We start from the raw sequence: 22,170 nt of genomic DNA, 5'->3' as shown, positions 1-22,170 counted from the left end.
TCGTATCGCATACGAGAGACATATGAAAATATTTTACACATTATGATAAGGAAGATTAAAAAAATAGTAACTTTTGTTGGAGGGCTTAGACTCTATAAATTTGATATTAGAATCCAACACTTTTGACCTCACTTGTGTGACAAGTTGGTCTTATAGTTAATGTAGAATGTCTTACGCATTTTCCTTACGTGGAATTAAGATAATAAAATTTAAATTTAACTTAATCTTATTAAATTAATTTATTAAAGAGATGTTTATTTTTACTTATCTATTTTAGATTAGTTTATTTCTAATCAATATGAACTTTAAAAAAAGAAAACATGAACAAAGAAATGTAAATGCAAGTATAAGTGTAGTTTTTAAATTGAGCATCATAAACTATATAAACAAAGAACACATAGAGTGAATTAAGTCAACATTTCAATATAAAAAGATACACATGACATATCTTACTCAATAATTGTTTCAAACTTATCATTATAGAATATCTTACTCAAAAGTAATGTTCTCTTTTACCAAAACCAATTTAGAGTATGTTATGCAACAAATTAATCAGTTAATTACATGTTTAGAAAATTTTGAAACAAAAGAATGCATAAAAGAAATTGGAAAGTGCCACTATCATTGCTGCTATTGAAAAAAAAAAAAAAAGATATGAACTAAGTCTGAATCCACTTATTGCTCAATGTTGATGGGCCGTCAAGTCCAATCACCAACATTAAATATTTAGTATTTTTCTATAAATACTTAGTATGCAATTAATATTAAATTCAAAATTTTATATTTATTCATTTTAACTATAAAATAGAAAAAAATATACCTCCATTACCCTAGTATTTATCATCAAATAGATATATTGTTCACAAGTGTATTTTACATTTGGAGTATCTTTACTTGAGTTTTTTTTTTTTTTTAACTTTACTTTATTTAATAAGTATTTGTGAGTTACATACTTAAGTTTTGAATTTAAGTCCAATGTTTAAGTTTAATCTCTCAATCTTTCATATAGATTTTGGCCACTAAACGTACATTTAAATGTAAGTTATATTTTAAAGGATAGAATTATGAAGAAAACAAAAAAAATATACCAGCTTTAAAAATCAAGTTGTCATTTGTAAGAATGAGTACATGATTTATATATTAAAACAAAAAATACTTATAATGTCTGACCAGACATTGCTTAAATTAATTAAGAAAAATATCATCAAATAAATTTAAAAAGAAAGTTATATTTTATGATTAAAATAAATAAATAATAGGATAATAATATTTTGACTCATTTATAATCTACTATTTCAATCACCTTTAAATTATTACATTACACCACTAAAGACAATTAGAATAGATCCATGAAGAGTAGGGATGTCAACAGGACGGGTAGGGTACGGGTAGTAGCTCTCCCGCACCCTACCCGTTGGATAAATATCTGCCACGTACCCATATCCATATCCGTCGGTTGAGTATTCGTTATGCGGGTACCCGTTTATTTTTTTATATCCGCGAGTACCCACGAGTACCCATGGATATTTACAAAATTATTTAAAAAATAAATATTTAATCATAAATTGAAATAAAATAAAATAAAATACATCACTGTCATAAATTTTAAATAAAGTTCAAACAAACTCAAGTCCATACAAGTCCAAATAATCATAAAAATAATTATAAAATGACGTTCAACACAATGAAAATTCTTTAATTAGTGCTTTGATCAACAAGTCCACTTTCTCCTATTGATTCTTGAAAAAAAAAATAGGTCAAAATATTTTTTACTAATATATATATATATAAGGGTATTTTTGTAAATTAAAGTTTAGTGGATACGGATACTATGATACACGTACTCGTCCCGTTAACATGCATGTATAAAAAATATCTGTACCCGCAGATAGCAGGTATCATTTTTAATATTTTTTTTTTACCCATTGCGAATTTTATCCACGAATATCTGTGGATACAAATATTTTTTGACATCCGTGATAAAAAATGATTGGAACGGTAGATTAAAAATACGTAAAAAAATAAATCAAAATATCTGTGAATTTTATTTGGTAACATGCATGGAATGCAGATGTTGGCTAGAACAGGGTTGCCGATAGATATGACTATTCTTTTTCAGAAGACTAGATCCAACGGTAGATCACATTTTAGTAGCAGTGAGAAAAGCGTATCTGACGGTTAGTCACTGATATGAGTTTTTTCACATACTGAATCGTAACTACATGTAAATTTGATTGGATGACAGAGATTGAGAGTACAATGTGGAGCAGTGGAGATCGAAGGGTGGGGGATGACACAGCGCATAGAAGAATGAATGGTGAAGATTCAATAGGGAAATAGACGGTACGGCACCCTACATTTCATTTCATGTGCGCTCCAATTAAGATCCGTACTTTTCTGTTTCTGTCTTTGATTGCAGAGACCCTTCTAGATCCTCACGATATTTATTGTCATATAATATTTTATTGAAAAATAGATGTTAAGCAAATGTTTTTTAATAAATAGTAGTATCAAAACATATTTTTCTAAAAAAAAAATAACAATCCTATTCTTCTCCCCTATTTCATATTTCACATGCAAAATTTTCATCATCAGCCTACTTTTTCAAAGTACATAAGAGAGAACCACAAAACCCCAAAAGAATGAATAGATATAATAAATGTTGTCATAAAACCTAAGAAAAAAGCAAAATGAGTTAAAATGAAATACAAAAGAAAGTAATATATATATAAAATATCTACTAGAATGTATCAATGGTATATTTTTATTTGTTTTACTGATTTGTGATGCATTATATTTTCGGATTTTAATATCTGTATATATCATCTACCTTTTTACGATGATTAGATGTAGAATCTGTATATCATTAATAGTAGGTTATTTTTGTATTCGTACAAGTAATTTTGTTGTACATGTTTTATATTATAGATTAAACGGATTATATAATATATTTAATGTATGTTTCACTATGCAATTATTATTATTATTTAATAACTTTATTATTCAAATATTTTTCATAATATTTTTTAAATTTGTCTGTATTTTAATCATTCATTACATGTAATGAGTGAAAAAAAAAAAAGTGGTGAAATTTATGAAGTGAAATATAAGTATACAATAGTAAGGATTTAATGATGGTGGATGGTTACAATTATAAAAGGTGGTGATTGCTATAATTATGAAAATGAAAATTAAAAAGGTAAGAAAATTGTTATAATGTTTTGAGATATGATTAGAATATAAACGTGTTTTTATATTTTGAGTAGGTACAGAAGATAACTCTAAAAACTGGAGTGCAGTGGGAAAAAGAAGATCAGAAGAGGGAAAAAGATGGATAATGGTAATGAAGGGGAAGAAGCAGTGCAGAAGATAAGAATAATGTTAGTGTGTGGTAATGGGAAGGGTTCAAGAAGAGGGTCATCATCATCATCATCATCATCTTCTAGTTTTTGTCAAGCAGATGAATGTGATGTGAACTTGAACATGGCAAAGAGTTACAACCGCCGACACAAGGTTTGTGAGAGACATTCTAAGGCTCCTGTTGTTTTAGTTTCTAGCATTCGTCAGAGGTTCTGCCAACAATGTAGCAAGTATGTATCGTATTATCTCATATAACATCAACAATGTCTATTCTTTCTTCGTAATACCAGGATTTTCATGTTTTACTTCATTCCCTTTTCTCACTCAACATTCTTTAAAAACATTGTTGTGACCAGAAATTTTACCTGTTTTCCATTAATTACCGGATAATCCTAATTCATTCTCATAAAATCAGTATTATAACACATTTATATTCCATACTATAAATAAATTGATCTTAAAATCATATTTAAATGATATAAAATTTTTAATATTCTTTTGAGCATAAACATTTTATGTATGAGAGTAAATATTGATAAGTAATATGATATTATTCGATAACAAATAGAATAGTAAGTCTAATAAAGCAATTTAAATCTCTTAAGGAGATTCATTGGAGGCTAAGTTTGCTGAAGTAAATCTAATAAAGCAATTTAAATCCTTTAAGGAGATTTATTCAGGAGATTCATCGGAGGATTCATCGGAGGCTAAGTCTGGTGTCAGCTAGCAACCGGAGTAATTTTAGTTCCAATAACGTATATTTAAGTTATTACATCGAAATATTTGTAGTTGAATCTCGGGTTGGATCGATCGATCCGTCTTTGGTGTGCACTAATCTGTTTATCCTTTTTGACAATGTATTTTTGGCCTTAGCTGACTCAGTTATATCTCAAGTGAGTTACTTTAAAGAAATTAGAGTATTTAAAACAAGTCTACGTTGTTAAAAAGTGAGTTTAAATCTAGCTCATTGTCATTTAATAGACCTCTAAAGTGAAGATTGCTTCCGGTTGTATATTATAAATTTGTTTTTTATCTAATGGATATGAGATCCCATTGTTAATATGGTATTGTTTTGGATGAATGGCACGCAGGTTCCATGAACTTGCAGAATTTGATGAGACCAAAAGAAGTTGCAGGAAAACATTGGCTGAGCATAATGAACGTAGAAGAAAAACTCGCACAGAAATGTCCTTAGGAGATGATTAACATGTTCATCTCAAGTGACTAACCGCTTGCTGTTACCAATTTTAAGCTTATAATTTTCTGGAGTTGTTCTTGTACCAGAGCCTACTTTTCACTTAGGACAACATAGAACATTGTTTAGTTTGAATGATGCAAATTGGTTTTGAAAAATGGGCAATGATTGGATTTGTCACTATATTTCTCTAGAATTAACTAGGTCTTGTTACTCAGTTTTGGTGATTGAACCAAAAAATAGGCAAAGTTTATTCTGTGCATGCAAGTTTATTATTAGGTTATGTTTCAAATTGTGTGAAGGGAAAGATGATGACATTGTTTTTATGAATTTCTTAGAAGAAGAAAAAAAAAGTAATCAAGAATGGCTTAAAATTAATTTTATATGAACCTTTTTTATAAAAATTGTTTCATTTATATTAAAAATATGATTTTAACTTCCATAAATTCATTTTTGTTAAAATCGCACAACGGAATGTTTGTGTTTGTAAAAATAAAGAGGATATGATATTAGTTTGCTTAATAAAAATTGTCCTTTAGACATATTAAATTCAATTAAATTTACTTTTATAATAACAACAATTAAATAAGGAAGGTAGAGAAAGATAAATTGCACCAATTATTTTATATTACGTTCAACTGTTATTATCTTTAAAAAGAGATTAACTCAACATTAAAAATAAATTGAGTAGAAGTAGGAATATAACAAATTTAGAAAACAAAACATTTTTCGTGAAGCCATAAGAGATGAAAGATACTTCTCTTTCCACAAGACACTTCCCTTGAATCACACAAGAGATGAAAAAACACTTTTCTTGAACCCACAAGGAATGAACACTTCATTTAAATCACACAAAAGATGAACAGATTCTCCTAGCAACAACAACAACACTAAATCACACAAGAACTCACTTGGTGAAAGTGATCGCTCTAACTAGAGAGTTCTCAAGTACTCAACCTTCTCTAATTTCCGTGGTTCGTAAAGAGAACTCTCACCTTCATTTATAGAAATCATTTCTTAAATTAAATTAAAAATATGAAAGCTCAAGTCATAATTTGTCGCTTATAATTTATTATCACGGTGATTTTTCTCAAAAATCATTTTTCATTGAGATAATAGATTATTACTACGAATAATGGATTATTCTAGTGAGTTTTGCAAAAAATAAAACTCTTTTGATGTTATGCTACTTGGATTATGTCTTCTTCTTACTCTTGATCTACTAATTTAATTATTTTAAATAAGATACACAAATCACAATACAACAACTAAACTCTTAAAAGTCTTCAATATATTTCTTGAATCCAAATATTTTTTAAGCTTTAAGTCTTCAACATTTTCCCATGAATGTCATTAAGTCTTCCACATTTCTTCCTAAGTCATCATTATCAAAATTATTTATTGAAGCAAGATGTTCATTTTCTTCTTTAATTGTTTTATTAAGAAATTTATTTGAATAGAACCACAATGTAATGTGATACTAATATGTTTATACCTTTTTTAAAATATGACAATGGAGTAAATAACATACGACCATAGTAAAAAAATTAAGCAAATTAATGCAATTATTACAATCCATATAAGTTATAATCTATCATATTTTAATAAAAAAAATCCCATTAATTCTAAAATCCAATAAATTCAATAAAAAAAATCAAAAGTTTACACAAAGCAGGCCCTTATCACAAAAATATAACTACAATTCCCATGATTCACAAGACTTAAACATTTAACTCTACTTTTGGAATACACATGCATTAAGTAGACTGAAAGATTTTACACTTATCATACTATCTCACAACCTTAATAAGTACGTTCTCATTGATCAATAAACTAAGACCAATGTCCTTCTCAAGTATGAGACTATAAATTTCTTACACCTACACAATTCAATTTTATTTCATATTGAAGCACTAATTTGTAGAAATCTCCTTCAACTTTCACAATTAAATATCTTTCTCTATGTGAATTGGATACTGCAAGGATCAAGATAATCCATCAAATCACAGTTCAATACACCATAAACTCAAACTCATAATTGGACTTCCTCCCTTGAAGTCTCTACACTCTCATCATCCACAAAATTCATGCATTACATTTCTTAATATCAAAATAATTTACCATCACATATAAATATAAATTTAATATATATTGATTCATGAAATTTAGCTACTAGTGCTCAATGTGGACTCTTTTCTGCCCAATGCAATCAACACAGAAGTTCCTTGGAACTTGAGTTTTAGTTCACACTCAACAATAAGGGTTTAATGCTTAGTGTTTCCAGCAAGCTTCCAATGGTAGCTACTTGGCGCCCAACGTCCTAATTAGGGATGTCAAAAAATTCCGTACCCGCGGGTATCCGCGGATAAAACCCACAACGGATAGGAAATGAATATTAAAAATGGATACCCGCTACCCGCGGGTATGAGTATTTTTGATACCCGCATGTTAACGGGGCGGGTACGGGTATCATAGTATCCGTACCCGTGGATACCCGTACCCGCTAAACTTTACCTTATATATATATATATATATATATATATATATATATATATATATATATATATATTAGTAAACAACATTATGAGTCTTCATCCAATAATGGTGGTTAGATTCTTACCCCATAAATGAGTAAATTACTTCCATATACTGTGGAGGTATTGATGTGTCTCTAAGACTGGTTATGAACCAACATGGAAGGTAATGAAATTAACACTTTTACTTAGATATTTTAATTAAGTGATTGTTAGAAATTTTTACTGAACTTCTTATGTTTTAAGACTTTTCTAGATTAAAATTGGACAACATGAAACTTTATACAATGTTGCAAGAGGTGGACATTGATGAAGTTAGTAATTTCTTTAATATTTTATTCAAAAATAAACTACAATATAAATTGTTAGTGATTTTTTATTTGTTTGTTTTTCAAGAATCAATCGGAGAAAAGAGACTGGTTGATCTAAGCACTAATTATGGTTAAATATTTATTTTTTAAAATATTTTTGTAAATACCTGCGGATATGGATACGAGTACGGGACAAATATTTTTTCAGCGAGTAGGATACAGAAGAACTACTACCCGTACTCTACCCGCCCCGATGACATCCCTAATCCTAACCATTGAAGTTATCTGTGATTTAATTCCAAATAGCGCCCAAAGAAAATCAACTGGTGCCCAACAGCCTAGATTGTCGGAGCTCTCTGGAATCCAAATTTTCTTCTAGCATCCAACAATTTTGAGGTCCCACCTAGCACCATAAATGAATTTAGAGTTCAATAATACATATACATATTAGATTTTCACATTGGTACACCGAAACTATTTTTACTTAAACATTATAATAAGTATAATTTGTCCCAAAACATCCTCGGACAATATCAACCAACCAATTTGATAACAATATAACTTATTTCAGCATTTCCAGAAACTAAAAACTCAATCCTTAAACAAACATTTCAATTGTAGCATACAAAAAAAAAATGAATTAAAAAATAAAATTTTAAATACTAAATAGAAAAAAATTGTATAAAATAAATTGATATATTAAAAGTTAAATTAGAAAGGACTAAATGTGTTTTTCATCCATAAACTTTGATGTGAAATTGAAATCCGTCTTTATCTTAAACTTTAATACGGTTTGATCCTCAAACTTTAAAAATAAATAAATATAATCCTAATAACCCAATTACATTAATTTTATTTGATATAACAACATTTTAGACTGATATTTAAATTATTTATATGTTCTAACTCAAATATCAATATAAAATATTGTTTAACACATAAAAAGTTTAAATTAATTCATTTTTTAAACTTTAAAAAAAATAATGAATTCCATATTTACACTAAAATTAAGAAACTAAAAATATATTTAATTGGATCATAAACAAATAAATAACTTAAACAAAACCGGTAGTTATATATACCAACCTCAAATGCCTTTAATCTTGATCGGTTGAACTCAATTATTCATGAAATAGGGGAATGTTTTAATACAATTCATAAAAGTAAAATTAAAAAAAAAAAAGTAAGATAAGAAGACTGTATACTGAAATGTTTATTCTTTTATATCAATTCGATAATCTAAATTAAATTAAATAAATTAAGTGACATTTTTAGTGTAATTATATCCTAATCAATCAAATTTAATCTGAAGTATAATAATAATAATAATAATAATAATAATAATATATTTTCCTTATTATTATTTATCATATATGAAATTTTAAAAAGTGTACATTTGTTTATATTTTTTTCTTTTGTTATTACTTGATTTATGTTAATCAATTACGCTTAAAACCTTCTTTTATAGAATTATGCGCGGATTTTTGGATAAAATTATTTACTTGTCCTTTCCTTTAAATAGTATTTTTATATTTATATATTACTGAATCCAATTGATAAAAAATTAACAAACATGTTCATCATTGAGTTGGTTTGATTCTAATTTTGAAAAAAATAAATCGAATGAAAATTAATTCGTTAATATTTTATTTTCCTCAATCCAATCCAAACCCACGCAGAGACACCCTATACCTTCAAATAGCAAGCCACATCTAAAATGTTTAAATATTGTCCTTCAGAAAATTTGTTTATGGTTATTTTTGAAAAAAAAAAGTCAAACAAAATAATAGTTAGAATACTATAATAAAATCGAAAATTTATTAGTTACGGGGCTTTGTTGAAAAATGTACAAAATATACATTCACGAAATAGATATTTAATAAGTCGTTTGTTCATAATAAATTTATGCATACAAATATGGATAAATAGAATATTTAGAATATATATATATATATATATATATATATATATATTTATATTAAAATGGTTTTAACTTTTTAACTCTAATATAAACTTGAAATATTTTATATTTAAAATTTTGATACAATTTGATTATCAAATTTTAAAAGTAAATAATTTTTTTAACTCAATTATGTCAAATTTAATTGACGTGTAAAGCAGCAGCATTTAAAATTAACGTTTGAATTACTTATATAGTTTAAAACATCTTAACTCAAATATCAATTTAAAAAGTCATTTAATACAAAAAAACATTAACAGTCTTAAAAATAATATATCAAGTTATTTTTTTAAATTTAAAGATAAAAATGTATAAAAATTTCGAACAGAATCAAATTTAAATTTCACTTAAAATTTAGTCAAAAAACATATTTAATTTAATATATATTAAAAAATATTTCCCTTTTTATATACAAAAATATCGGCATAAAATAATTTCGAACTCTTATAAATTTTAATGAAATTTTGAGATGTTCATTTCATTTGATATTTTTATTCATCGTTTGTTTTTGTTAATATATTTCAGTTTAACTTAGTATTAGCATGAAGCATATTTTTTTTGTAGATACATAATGTTTTGAAATCAATCTCAAGTATATTAGTCCAAATATTTTAAAAAATGCACTTAAAATCCATTTAACCTTATAAACATTTACGATAATTTTTTTATTTGTAATATTAAGTGCTATATATATATTCTTTTAATATTTGTGTGCCCAAAATTTTGAGAATTTACTTGCTAAACCACATACTAACATTAATAATAATAATAATAATAATAATAATAATAATAATAATAATAACAATAACCCGGAGTTCATGTTGCTATTAGTAAACTGCATATTGTACGATAAAAATTACCAGTATTTTCCATCGGGTAGACTTGTGTATCACACACGTAAAAGATTAGAACTGTATGAAATTTTAAAACATTGGCAAACTACCCGGACCTAAAAACTAGGTTTGCAAGCAATTTACTGTAAATAAAAACAACATTTTAATAATAACAAATAAGCATTTTTTTATCACCAAAAAGTGACAAAAATATTATTCAACTTGAGTAATGACTCATTTTAGACATCTTTGAAATAAGAGCATACATAAAATCAATGTTTGAAAAGGAATGCGAATAGACATCAGTTATCACATTCTATAATTAAATTCTTATCATATCGTTTTCTGTGTTGAGTAATTATCATTATTCAAGACCAAAAATTTGGCAACTTCCGAGTTTAAGGGGTGCCAAATAAATGTTTGCTAAAATTAGTTAGCCAAAAATATAGGAGGCTGGCTTGATTGATTCGGAAGATGAGCGAAGAAATGAATCAATCTAAAGCATTTATCACTGCATCAACTACCTCTTGTGTGGTGCTTGTGCCTCCAAGGTCCTTCGTCCGATATTTACCCTCCAAAATCACCTTTTTAACGGCAGTTTCCAATCGGTCAGCAAATGCAGGAAACTGAAGATGTCGAAGCATCATGGCCGACGAAAGAAGGAGTGCCACTGGGTTGGCTTTCTGTTGTTCTACTACTTTCTCATTACCAACATTTCCTGCTGAAGCACCTTGTTCGAACACAGCGTGATCAGCCCCGACATTACCTGCAAAACCCATGCCAATCATTTCTTGACATATTCGATTTCGATCTTAACATAAGTAGGTTGAGTTGAGTATGAATTTTACTCAATAGAGAAGGCAAGGGAGAGGGAACTCTATCTGCTATTTTTGTTAAATCTTCCCCATCTTTCAGCGTCATTGCCACCACCACTGCCCTCACAAATCACAGTCTCCATCCACTGACTTCACTACTGTTACTTACTATCATTGGTAACTACATTACTCCAACTTGTCTAGTGTGGCTATCTACAACCATTTTTTAATTTGGTTCGGGTTAATTTTCTTTTCATTGAGCACAGATCTCTAATTTAGGTCCCCTCCCAAACAGCTGCACTAGCCCTATCTATCACATCCCTGATCATCTCCATTCACTGACTCTGCTTCTATTAGTTGTCACTACCATTTGACAACACTCCATTACTCCCCAATCACAATGGCAGCAGTCGCCCCTATTGCTGCAACCGAATGTTGTGGTAAGCAAATAAAGTGCCAGTTTGAACTTTATGACCTCTAATATTTTTTCTTTCCAGTGAATATACAATTTATAACATAAAAGACACATTCTTTCATCACATGTTTTTCCCGCAATAATCTTCTGACACAGTTCGTGAACTCTGAACCTAGACTAGATAATTCTGAACATTAGTCATAGGCGCATCTCACAACCACAATGACAAGGAGTTATTTAATAAGAAAATAGGAAAATAGCAACATCATAAAATTTGAATTCTAGAGCTACAACATATAATATTCTGGAAACTAAGAACCATACCTCCCGGCATGACTCCGGTGCCTCCAGCAATACCTGCCGCTGTATTTGCGACAAGATTCCCATAAAGATTGGGGGTTACCTAGCATGTGGAAAAACAGCACTCGTGAACTTCAAAACCCTTCTTCGGTATTATGAGTGCATTATAAAATGCTTCCCCAAAGGAAAAGCAAACTATTGAATATGCATACTAATCCTCTCGTAAAATTAGATTAAATGAGGAAACGATGAACGTTACATTTAGGATGTTATCACTATTCCAAAGGCAACATAACAAAATAGTGTTCCTTTCCCTCTTTCTATTGTTTTTTATGCGCTTTAACAAGTTAAAAAAAATACTGAAAGCAAACAAGCGTTGATCACTCGTAATTGCACCATGAATTAATCAAAGCTGGTAAATAATTGAGAATCAGGATTAAATAATAAATGTGCTTACCATGACATCAAACTGCTCAGGCTTTGAAACAAGCTGCATGCAGCAGTTGTCTACAATGATTTCATTGTACTTGATACCAGGATACCTTGTGGCAACCTCTCGACAAGATTCCAAGAATAAGCCATCAGCAAGCTTCATAATGTTTGCTTTGTGCACAGCAGTCACCTTCTTTCTATTATTTAGGTAAGCATACTCGAAAGCATATTTAGCAATGCGCTCTGAACAGAACTTTGTTATTACCTAGCAAAATAATAGTATGAGGCACAAACATAAAAAAACTAACAGTTCATGATACCAAGGTGCTAACTTCATGAAATATACATTGAAATATTAACATTAAAAAAAATCTTGAGAGAGAATATAAGAGAAAATGAATTGTCTATAACAATAATAATCCCATAAGAAATCAAGAAATATCTGGATCACATCCACAAATTAACAAAAATATTCAGGCTAAGAACTTGAAGAAAATGTTAACAGAGGGGCAGCATGTACACAACTCATACAAAGGACTGAAATGAAACAAATACATAAAATTAGTACCATTCTCCACTAATTCAATTACAGACCTAATGATCTCCTCTTTGTTAGCACTTTTCGAGGCATTCAACAAATCACTAACAATTGCCGTGGATATTAATCCATGATATAACATACGCCATTGGATGCAGAACAGATTTATTATCTAAGGTGACCTATTTCTTAAAAAAAAAGTTAATTATACTATGTTAATTCCCAAGCAGCATTCTCTTTGCTGTTTCTGAGGTGATCAGAGCTAAACAACTTGGCACCTGAAATCTTTTCAAACAACCCCAAGAATTCCTAATTAATTTCTTGGTACAAAAATTTCAAACCCCAGGTCTATAGCAAGTCAAAATAAGTCCCAGATCAAGTCAAATAAATTCCTCACGTCTCCGCGTATATTGAATACTCTACCATCCACAAACCACAACCAAAGCATCAAGAATCTGTAACAAACTGCGATCTCCCTTTATCAGTTCTTTCAATTCCACTCAACCAAATGGAAACAATTCAACCAAAAAAAGTACACAGTATGCCAAAACGAATCTCCAATTACAATGGCAAGCAATGCACTAACGTTTTCACTTATCAACACTCACGAATCACAAATCACCTACGGCTTGGTTAAGCCATTCATGAATTGAAACTCTGCTAATTCTCGCAATTCAACGCGGCAAACAACAGACAACAGCTTATAATTTAATTAATCAATAAGTAAAAGCTCACTCCCATTTTTCCATTATCTCAAATTCAATGAATTGAGATAAAAGCTAATTATTCAGCCTTTGTTTTGTTAGAACACAGAGAAACAAAACGCAACGAAGGTGCTCAAACGCGAGTACCTTGAGGCTTTCGACGACGCCGGGAACAACCTCGTGTTCGAGGCCGGAGTACTCGCCCTCGGTGTTTTCTCTGATGACGACGATGTCAACGTTCTCGTGGCGCGTGGGAAGGCCAGGGAGGTTGAAGCAGTTAACGAGCGATGCGTAGAGATCAAGCTCCTTCCTCAGCTGCACGTTAAGCGAGCTCACACCACCGCCCATAGGCGTCGCCAGCCCTCCCTTCAAACACACCTTGTTCTTCCTCACCGATTCCAGAACCTCCGCCGGCACCGCCTTCATGTCGCCATACACCTCATACTTCTCGAAGTACACCGGCGCGTGCATCGCGTCCATAACCTGTTCCACAGCTCCGGTCACCAGCGGACCGATTCCGTCTCCTGGGATCAGCGTCACCGCCCGCGGGGTGCCGTCGCCGGGCCGAGGCATGTATGTGACGGATCGGGCCGGATTCAGGCGGGCCAAGAGATGTTTGAGGAGTGGCGCGGATCGTGTCGTCGCCATCTACGGTGGCGTGCTAGGGTTTAGGAGTATTGGGTGCGATTTGGGGTGGTGTGACGTGACTATGTGATTCGAATAGCCATGGAAAGGTAAAAAAGCGCTGCGCGAAAACGAAGGAATAAAGGAGGGAAATTGTAGTCAATTTATTTATTTTTTTAGGTTTAATTTATTTGTTTCATTTCTTCGATGAAAATAAATTAAAATAATATAATGTATAAGTAAAATTTGTGATTTTAGACATAAATAAATGTATAAAAATGAAAAATTATTACACTTTACTTTTATTACTACTAACTAAAAAACGACATTTAAAAAAATAAATAAGTAGAGAAAAGTTGAGGAATCTCTTAATAATTTGTGAAAATTACATAATAAAAAATAAGAAGGTAAAAAAACATTTGTATAAAAAAAATTAAAAAATGTTTTTTTACAATATAAAAAAAGCAGATGAAGCACGGTGCTTTTAGTTGAAAAATGTATTTGCATGCGTAGTACGTTGCCATCATCACTTTATTTCCTTAATCACTCCAAAGTTTATTGTCTCGTGTCGTGATGTTTGTTTCTTTTTACTTTCTTTTTATGTTACCGGTGAAAACATACAACTTTTAAAGGTATTTCGTATTTTATAAAATTAGAAAAGGAAATTAACACTAAATATTATAATTGAAAATTCAAAAAAATAAAGATGAATTTTAGTTTATCTTTTCTATTCATTTTGCAAAGTTTAGGTAATCTCTCTAAAATAAAAAAGTTGGATCCTTCTTATAATTCTAAAATTTCCGTGAATTTAATATTTTTATTATATTTAAAGCAATTGGTCCAAGCAAGAGGATTGGGTAAATCCATAGTCAACATACCACAAAACGTTAATATAATAATAAATGTGCAATAATGTCAATTTATTAATATGTAGGGACTATTATCTTCTTTTTATTATTTTTAATAATTTTTGTACTTGGGCCTTTCAGACATGACATATTCCATGGTCAATCTTAAACTATTTCTAAAATAAGTTAGTTATTGCTTTGTGCAACCCCATTATCGTAGGAAGAGACTCAAACTCCCTCCACCGCTGCACCTTATTCATTGTTACTATTACCACACCCTTGTTACTATTATTACCACCATCACTTTCATCACCTTCGCTGCAAGGAAGAACACTGTGGAAAAAGAATAACAGAAAAAACACGAGAAAAACTTGTTTCGAAATATATACATGTCCCGAAAAACTTCTTCTAAACACATGTAAAAGTGTTAAGGAAAACTCGTTGGGAAAACATTATATACATTTTGGAAATTTTGTTCTAAAAATCTTATTTCAAAAATTCCAAAAAGTTTGTTTTGGCAAGTTTTCAGAACACGTATTCTTTAAGTCACTTTCACACAAGGTGAAATGGTCATTTTGAAAATTTAAGAAGATGCACCAAGAAATTATGAGGGTGCATAAAGTAAAAGCATAATAAGTTTTATTGCATTGGCCATCAAATAAATGGACCAAAAAAGTCTCAGCTCCTAACAGTCCCACTTAAAGGGGATTAAGATCAAAGTGAGTTTGACTTACTGTAAAAAGTTCAATTAATTCTTAAATATTATTCATAATTGTACAAGTTTTTAAAATACTTTATATTAGAAATTTATCCCTAATTATTCTACATTAATTATAAATTGCATCTTACTTAATTTTATTATTTACATTTTTGATGAAAAGCTTATGACCAACTTAACTTGTTCAATTGGACCAACCAACTTAACTCGAGTTTAACTCGACCTGATGTTGTCTAACACAGGTTCAATATCAGTCAATTTTGTCTCAACTTGAATTGATATGGTATGATTTGAAGTTGACCTACCATCAACTCGGTGTGGGTTCAACAAGACTCAGTTTGACGTCAACCTCACAAAATCAACCCAACTCGACTCGATTGGGCTTGACTCCACTCAGCCAAAGATGGGTTCATTTGGATTTTACCAAAAGTTTTTTCGACTATACCAAAACTACACTAAGCACAATTGGACCTGATCTAACATTAGCATGACTTGACTGCATCTAACGTGGTCCAACTCTACTCGACCTAACCTGAACACAACTATAGTCAATTTAACATGGGTCCAACTTTACTTGAATCCAAGTGGACTTGACTCGATTCAAATTAAGGTGGGGCAGACACAACTCTATCTAATATGGTTTAGACTCAACTCGGCTCAATGTGATCAAACTAGACTCAACCCAATGTGGGTTAGACTCTACTTAACCAGATGTGGACTTCTCACATCTCGATTTGAATTGGGTTTAACACAATTTGACTCAGCCTGACACATACCATACTTACCTTGGCTCGATATGTGTCTATCTTGATTTGCCTTAAGGTGGGTTTGACTCAATTGAGCTTAAGGTGAACCTAAATTAACTTGACCTGAAGTAGGCCTAACTCAACTCAACCCGAGGTGGGCTCAAAACGAGTTGATGCAAAGGGGTTCAACTTGATTCTGTCTATTGAGGGCCTAACTTGAATGAATTCAATGTGGGTTTGACTCTACTTGACTTGACATGGACCCAATTCAATTGGGATTTAGAGGGTTTTACTCAACTTGGTATGAAGTGTGTCTGACTCAACACAACCTCATGTGGGTTTAACTTAACCCTTTGTGGACCATTCTTTACTAGGCTCACATGGGCTAGATTTGACTTGGTCTAAATGGGTTCCAATTTTACTTCATCCAACATGAACTTTATTGAACTCAACATGATGTAGACCTTATCAACCTGGGCATGACCTAGACACAAACTGGTATAAGTTTAACTTGAATGACCTACTTGGGCCAAACTAAAACTTGTCTCTTGTCACCCTGAACCAACTTAAATAGACATGTTTTTTTTATGGCTCAACTTGACATAGGTTCAAATCAACTTGGTCAACATGGATCTAACCCAACTTGGCCTAATAAGAGTCATCTTTGCTTGGCTTAACTTGCTCTAAATTAGACTTAGTCTGACTTAAACTAAAGTTGTCTTATTTTGTCCTAACTTGTATTTGCCTTGACTTGAATTAGACCAATCTTGGTCTGACTTATACTTAATTTGTTGCGACTTAACCTAGGTTTGCTTGATAAACTTGAGATTGTGTTAGCTTGAGTTAACATGACCAAACATGACTTAAGTTCGACCTAACTTTCATCACATTGAATTTAGTTATGGACTAAGTAAATATATTTTATGTGTGTAAATTTTTTTCCTAAGTATTTCTATTTTTATTTTCATTTTGAAATATGTTCTACTCTAAGACTGTGTTTGGATTGAAAAATGAATCTGCAGGAGTGAATTTGAAAGAAAAAGAAGTTAAAGTGAAATTGTCTGGATTAAAAAAAAATTGATAAAAAATTAGAAAAAAGTTTGTGAATGATGTGATTAATTTATTATATTAAAAATTATTTTAATTCATAAAATTGGAATATTATAATTTATTATAGTGATACAAATATTATTAATGAAAATTTTAAAATAAAATGAGTTATTATTAACTTTATTATATTATTATGAAAGTATATAATATATATATATATATATATATATATATATATATTATATTATTGACGAACCTATATGTAGTTGAAAGTGGACCATCATAGTCTGATTTTATTAAAATTTTTACAATATCACAAAAATAAATTATTTTATTTCTTTAATCTTATGTATTTATCCTTAATTCTTTGAAATGTTATTGGATTGAGATTCAAACAATTTTTAATTATTCTCATTCTTATATCGGTCACGTATAAATTTAAACGTTAAATCATTCTTCCATAATTACTATTCTTTATACTAATAGTTTTATTTTAATTAACGGATATCTACCGTAAAATATCATCATACTTGTATTCATTCCATTATATCACCAGATAATTAAATTAAACGCTCATTTATTATATATATATATATATATATATATATATATATAATATCTATTTAGTATTTATTATGAATTTTGCCTAGAAATATGGAGCACGGCTTTGTTTTAAACTCCTAATCATATATTAGGTAAGATACCAGGAGCTAAATTAAGTAATGACGTTATATACATTAATTTAGTTATTTAAATTATGATTAATATTTATGGTAGTAATGAGTCTGTTGCAGAGGCGGGACCGTGAGCTGAGTGGGAGAAAATGTGTCTAGACGTTTACAAGACCACATACAACAGAAGCTTTTACTGTGACATAAACAATAAAAAGGATCCACTTCATCAACATTTGCATCACAGAAAAGTTATAGAGTTGTGGAAAATTGACGGTGCCTCTTCCACTACTTGACCCAGCTAGAGGACAACACAACTTCATTTCTTAATAATTGCTTTGTCATATCATATAATATTTTATTCTGTGCTCAATCATTCTCTGTTTTTGCCGAGCTTAAAGTTCAACTCACGTTGGTTTCTTTCTCGTTTTTTGGCACCATGGGTTTCTCCACCATCAACTCAATCATGTGTTTTATATTTTACTTTCTTTTCATATATTCATTGGCACTCTCACTATCAATTTTATTAATGCCATGTTAATTTTCATTTGTTGTGTTTTCTAATCATCTTAGCCAAAATTAGAGGTAATAAGTGATGAGTCTTCTCACATATTACGGTTCTCACATATTACGGGAATGATATAATATTAAGCAAACATGAATTTAATTCAAATATAAAAAATTCACATTATTTCAAATAGGTTAGAGATTAATATTTTGCTAGTGATGATGATTATATGGTTAATTAAGTAACAAGGGATGTAAAAAAAATCCGTACCCACGGATATATGTGGATAAAACCTGCAACGGGTAGAAAATGATATTAAAAATGAATACCCACGAATAACGGATACGTATATTTTTTAAATTTGCATGTTAACGGAGCAAGTACAGATATCATAGTACCTATACCTAGGGATGTCAACGGGGCGGGTAGAGTACGGGTAGTAGCTCCCCCGTACCCTACCCGCTGAATAAATATTTGCCCCGTACCCGTACCCATATCCGTCAGGTATCCGTTATGCGGGTACCCGTCTATTTTTTCATATCCGCGGGTATCCACCCGCGGATATTTACAAAAATATTTAAAAAAATAAATATTTAACCATAATTAGTGCTGGATCAAGAAGTCTCTTTTCTCCTATTGATTCTTGAAAAACAAACAAATAAAAAATCACGACCAATTTATATTGTAGTTTATTTTTGAATAAAATATTAAAGAAATTACTAACTTCATCAATGTACACCTCTTGCAACATTTTATAAAGTTTCATGTTATCCAATTTTAATCTAGAAGAGCCTGAAAACATAAGAAGTTCATTACAAATTTCTAACAATCACTTGATTAAAATATCTAAGTAAAAGTGTTAATTTCATTACCTTCCATGTTGGTCCATAATCAATCTTGGAGACACATCAATGCCTCCACAGTATCTGAAAGTAATTTACTCGATTGTGGGGTAAGAATCTGACCACCATTATTGAATGAAGACTCATAATGTTTTTTACTAATATATATATATATATATATATATATATATATATATATATATATATATATATATATTAGACATGTCAAAGTGAGCCAACCCGGCTCACACGGGTTGGCTCACCACGAGCCGGGTTCAAAATGAGTGAACCCAACCCGGCTCACTTTCTGGTAAGCCAGAAATTTTGTAACCCGGCTCAACCCACCACGGGTTGGTGGGTTAAGTGGGTTGGCTCACCAACCCACCTAAAAAAATTATTTATTTATTTTTTTATTATTCAAATATTTAAATAAATTTTTAAGTAACCCATGAGATGACAATCATAGTAAAATCAAGAACCAATGTTTTGATCATGCTCACCACCAATATATGAAGAATTATTTCCAAGAAAGTATCCATTAGTCTAAGAAAGCATGACTAATATTACAAATTTTTTGTCATGCTATTCAACAAAATATAAATAAAAAAAACTATATATTTTTTTCATGCTAATTTAGAAAAAATTGTTTATAAGACGGTTACTTGAGTAATTTACTATAAAAATTATAGTTAAAGATTAAAGTATCAACATATATATAACTTGACAATCAAATTAATTAAACATTCAAATAATTCAAATATAATTAAGCAACATTCTAGCATTTAAAAATATGAAATTGTGAACAAATATAATTGGAGTAGTAAATAATTTAAAAAAAAAATTAAAAGAAAATTTAAAAAAAATAAAAAAAAATTGTAAAAAAATGTTGGTGGGTTAAGTGGGCCAACCCACCTTCAACCCGGCTCGAACCCGTTTAACCCGTGGGTTAAGTGAGCCGGGTTGAGTTCAACCCACTTTTGAAAAAGTTGAATTTTTCTCAACCCAACCCGGCTCCCAACCCGGCTCGAACCTGTGGTGAGCCGGGTTGGCTCACGGGTTGAAACCCATTTTGACATCTCTAATATATATATATATATATATATATATATATATATATATATATATGTATGTATATATATAAGGGTATTTTTCTAAATTAAAGTTTACCGGGTATGGGTATCCACAGGTACGGATACTATGATACCCATACCCGCCCCGTTAACATGCGGGTATCAAAAATATCCGTACCCACGGATAGCGGGTATCCATTTTTAATATTCGTTTCTTACCCGTTGCGGGTTTTATCCACGGATACCCGCGGGTATGGATTTTTTTGACATCCCTACCTATACCCGTTATACTCTAATTTAAATAAAAGTAATAATTAAAACATTATCACACATTGATTTTAAATGAATTATTTTTTATTGATTTGTTTTAAAAAATCTATATTTATAAATTGTCATTCAATACTATTTAAATAAAGGTTAAATTATTCATTTGGTCCCAATTTTCGTATGTAAATTTGAATTTGGTCCCTTAATTTTAAAAAGTGTTAACTAGGTCCCTAATTTTGATAATTTGTTTCAATGAAACTCCTCCCGTTCAAATGATAGAAACAACTTAAGAGCACAGTGATGTGGAGATGTTAGACGAAACTGAACAGTGAAGTGGCACATTAGATGTGGTACACATGGAATTTTGAAATGCTGTAATAAATAATTAATTTGGAAAAAACGCTGGATGTTATTTAATGCTGTAATTAAGATGTAATAAAACAGAAAGGGCGTGTGTGTTAAGCTTCAAATTGGGGATTATTTTAGGGTTTCTCAAACTGGGGCTTCAAATTGGAGATTATTTTAGGGTGTGCGTTCGTGGGCGAAATCGGAGGAAGGAGTGGTTCGACATTCAGCTAAATGGGATTTGACTTCGCGGACGCAGTAGCCACCGTGTTTGTGCTTAATCCCCCTCACACGCTAAATGGTTCCGAGTCCAAGCACCATCCTAAAGTGTGTATGAGACTCCTCAACGATATTCATTCACTCTGAAATTGCCTTCCCCGGCCAACCACTTCGAATTTCATCTGTTCTTAGTCGTTCCCCAGCCCGTTGGCTCTTTTCTTCTCATTCCAAATCCTACCGTCGATTTTTTTGTTCTATTTTTTCTCGTTCAATTTTCACTCACATCAATACAATCTTTTCTTCACATCTTAATGATTGACATTTAATGTGTACCACAAATGTGTCACTTTACTGTTCAGTCCCGTCTAACATTTCGTTTCTGCCATCTTAACGGAAGGGGCTTCATTGAAACAAATTATCAAAATTAGGAACCTAGTTAACATTTTTTAAAATTTAGGGACCAAATTCAAATTTACATACAAAAATTGAAACTAAATGAATAATTTAACCTTAAATAAATTATTTATATTTTTTTATTTATAAATATTATACATTATATTTTAATATAATTTTATGATTAAAATGTATTATTAAATATTATTGTTTTTTACAAAATTTTACAGATACCCATGAATATTAAAAAAATATACAAATATCACAGGCAAAGAATATCCGAACGATCATAAGTAAGGTACTATCAATAGCTATGGAAACATTAATAGTAAAAGAATAATACAGTATAGTTTAACACTATTCATACAAAAAAATAATACTGTAGTACTTTATTCTTTGTGGAAAAGAATGAGACTGAAAAGGGTAGGGACAGAGCATGAGGCAACCTTACCTTTTCCATTCATGGGTGGGA

At 30.4% G+C, this 22,170-nt stretch overlaps 2 protein-coding genes across 2 annotated transcripts; one reads left to right on the top strand and one right to left on the bottom strand.

Moving 5' to 3' along the window:
• The first annotated feature begins 3,277 nt into the window (after window positions 1-3,277).
• LOC114166805 (squamosa promoter-binding-like protein 13) lies at window positions 3,278-4,773 on the top strand. Its single transcript, XM_028051646.1, has 2 exons — window positions 3,278-3,590; window positions 4,452-4,773. Exons 1-2 carry the CDS (start codon window positions 3,331-3,333, stop codon window positions 4,564-4,566), a joined length of 375 nt encoding a protein of 124 aa, XP_027907447.1. The 5' UTR covers window positions 3,278-3,330; the 3' UTR covers window positions 4,567-4,773.
• Window positions 4,774-10,376: 5,603 nt separating this feature from the next.
• Window positions 10,377-14,155, bottom strand: LOC114173960 (isocitrate dehydrogenase [NAD] regulatory subunit 1, mitochondrial). The gene is made up of 4 exons (XM_028058669.1): window positions 13,545-14,155; window positions 12,181-12,420; window positions 11,748-11,826; window positions 10,377-10,959 (listed from the first exon to the last, which is right to left on the bottom strand). The coding sequence occupies exons 1-4, from the start codon at window positions 14,043-14,045 to the stop codon at window positions 10,685-10,687; spliced, it is 1,095 nt and encodes a 364-aa protein (XP_027914470.1). The 5' UTR covers window positions 14,046-14,155; the 3' UTR covers window positions 10,377-10,684.
• Between the last annotated feature and the right edge of the window lie 8,015 nt (window positions 14,156-22,170).

Source organism: Vigna unguiculata, chromosome 2, assembly GCF_004118075.2.
Source record: "Vigna unguiculata cultivar IT97K-499-35 chromosome 2, ASM411807v1, whole genome shotgun sequence".
Lineage (NCBI taxonomy): Eukaryota > Viridiplantae > Streptophyta > Magnoliopsida > Fabales > Fabaceae > Vigna > Vigna unguiculata.
This window is presented reverse-complemented; position numbering and strand designations above follow the sequence as displayed.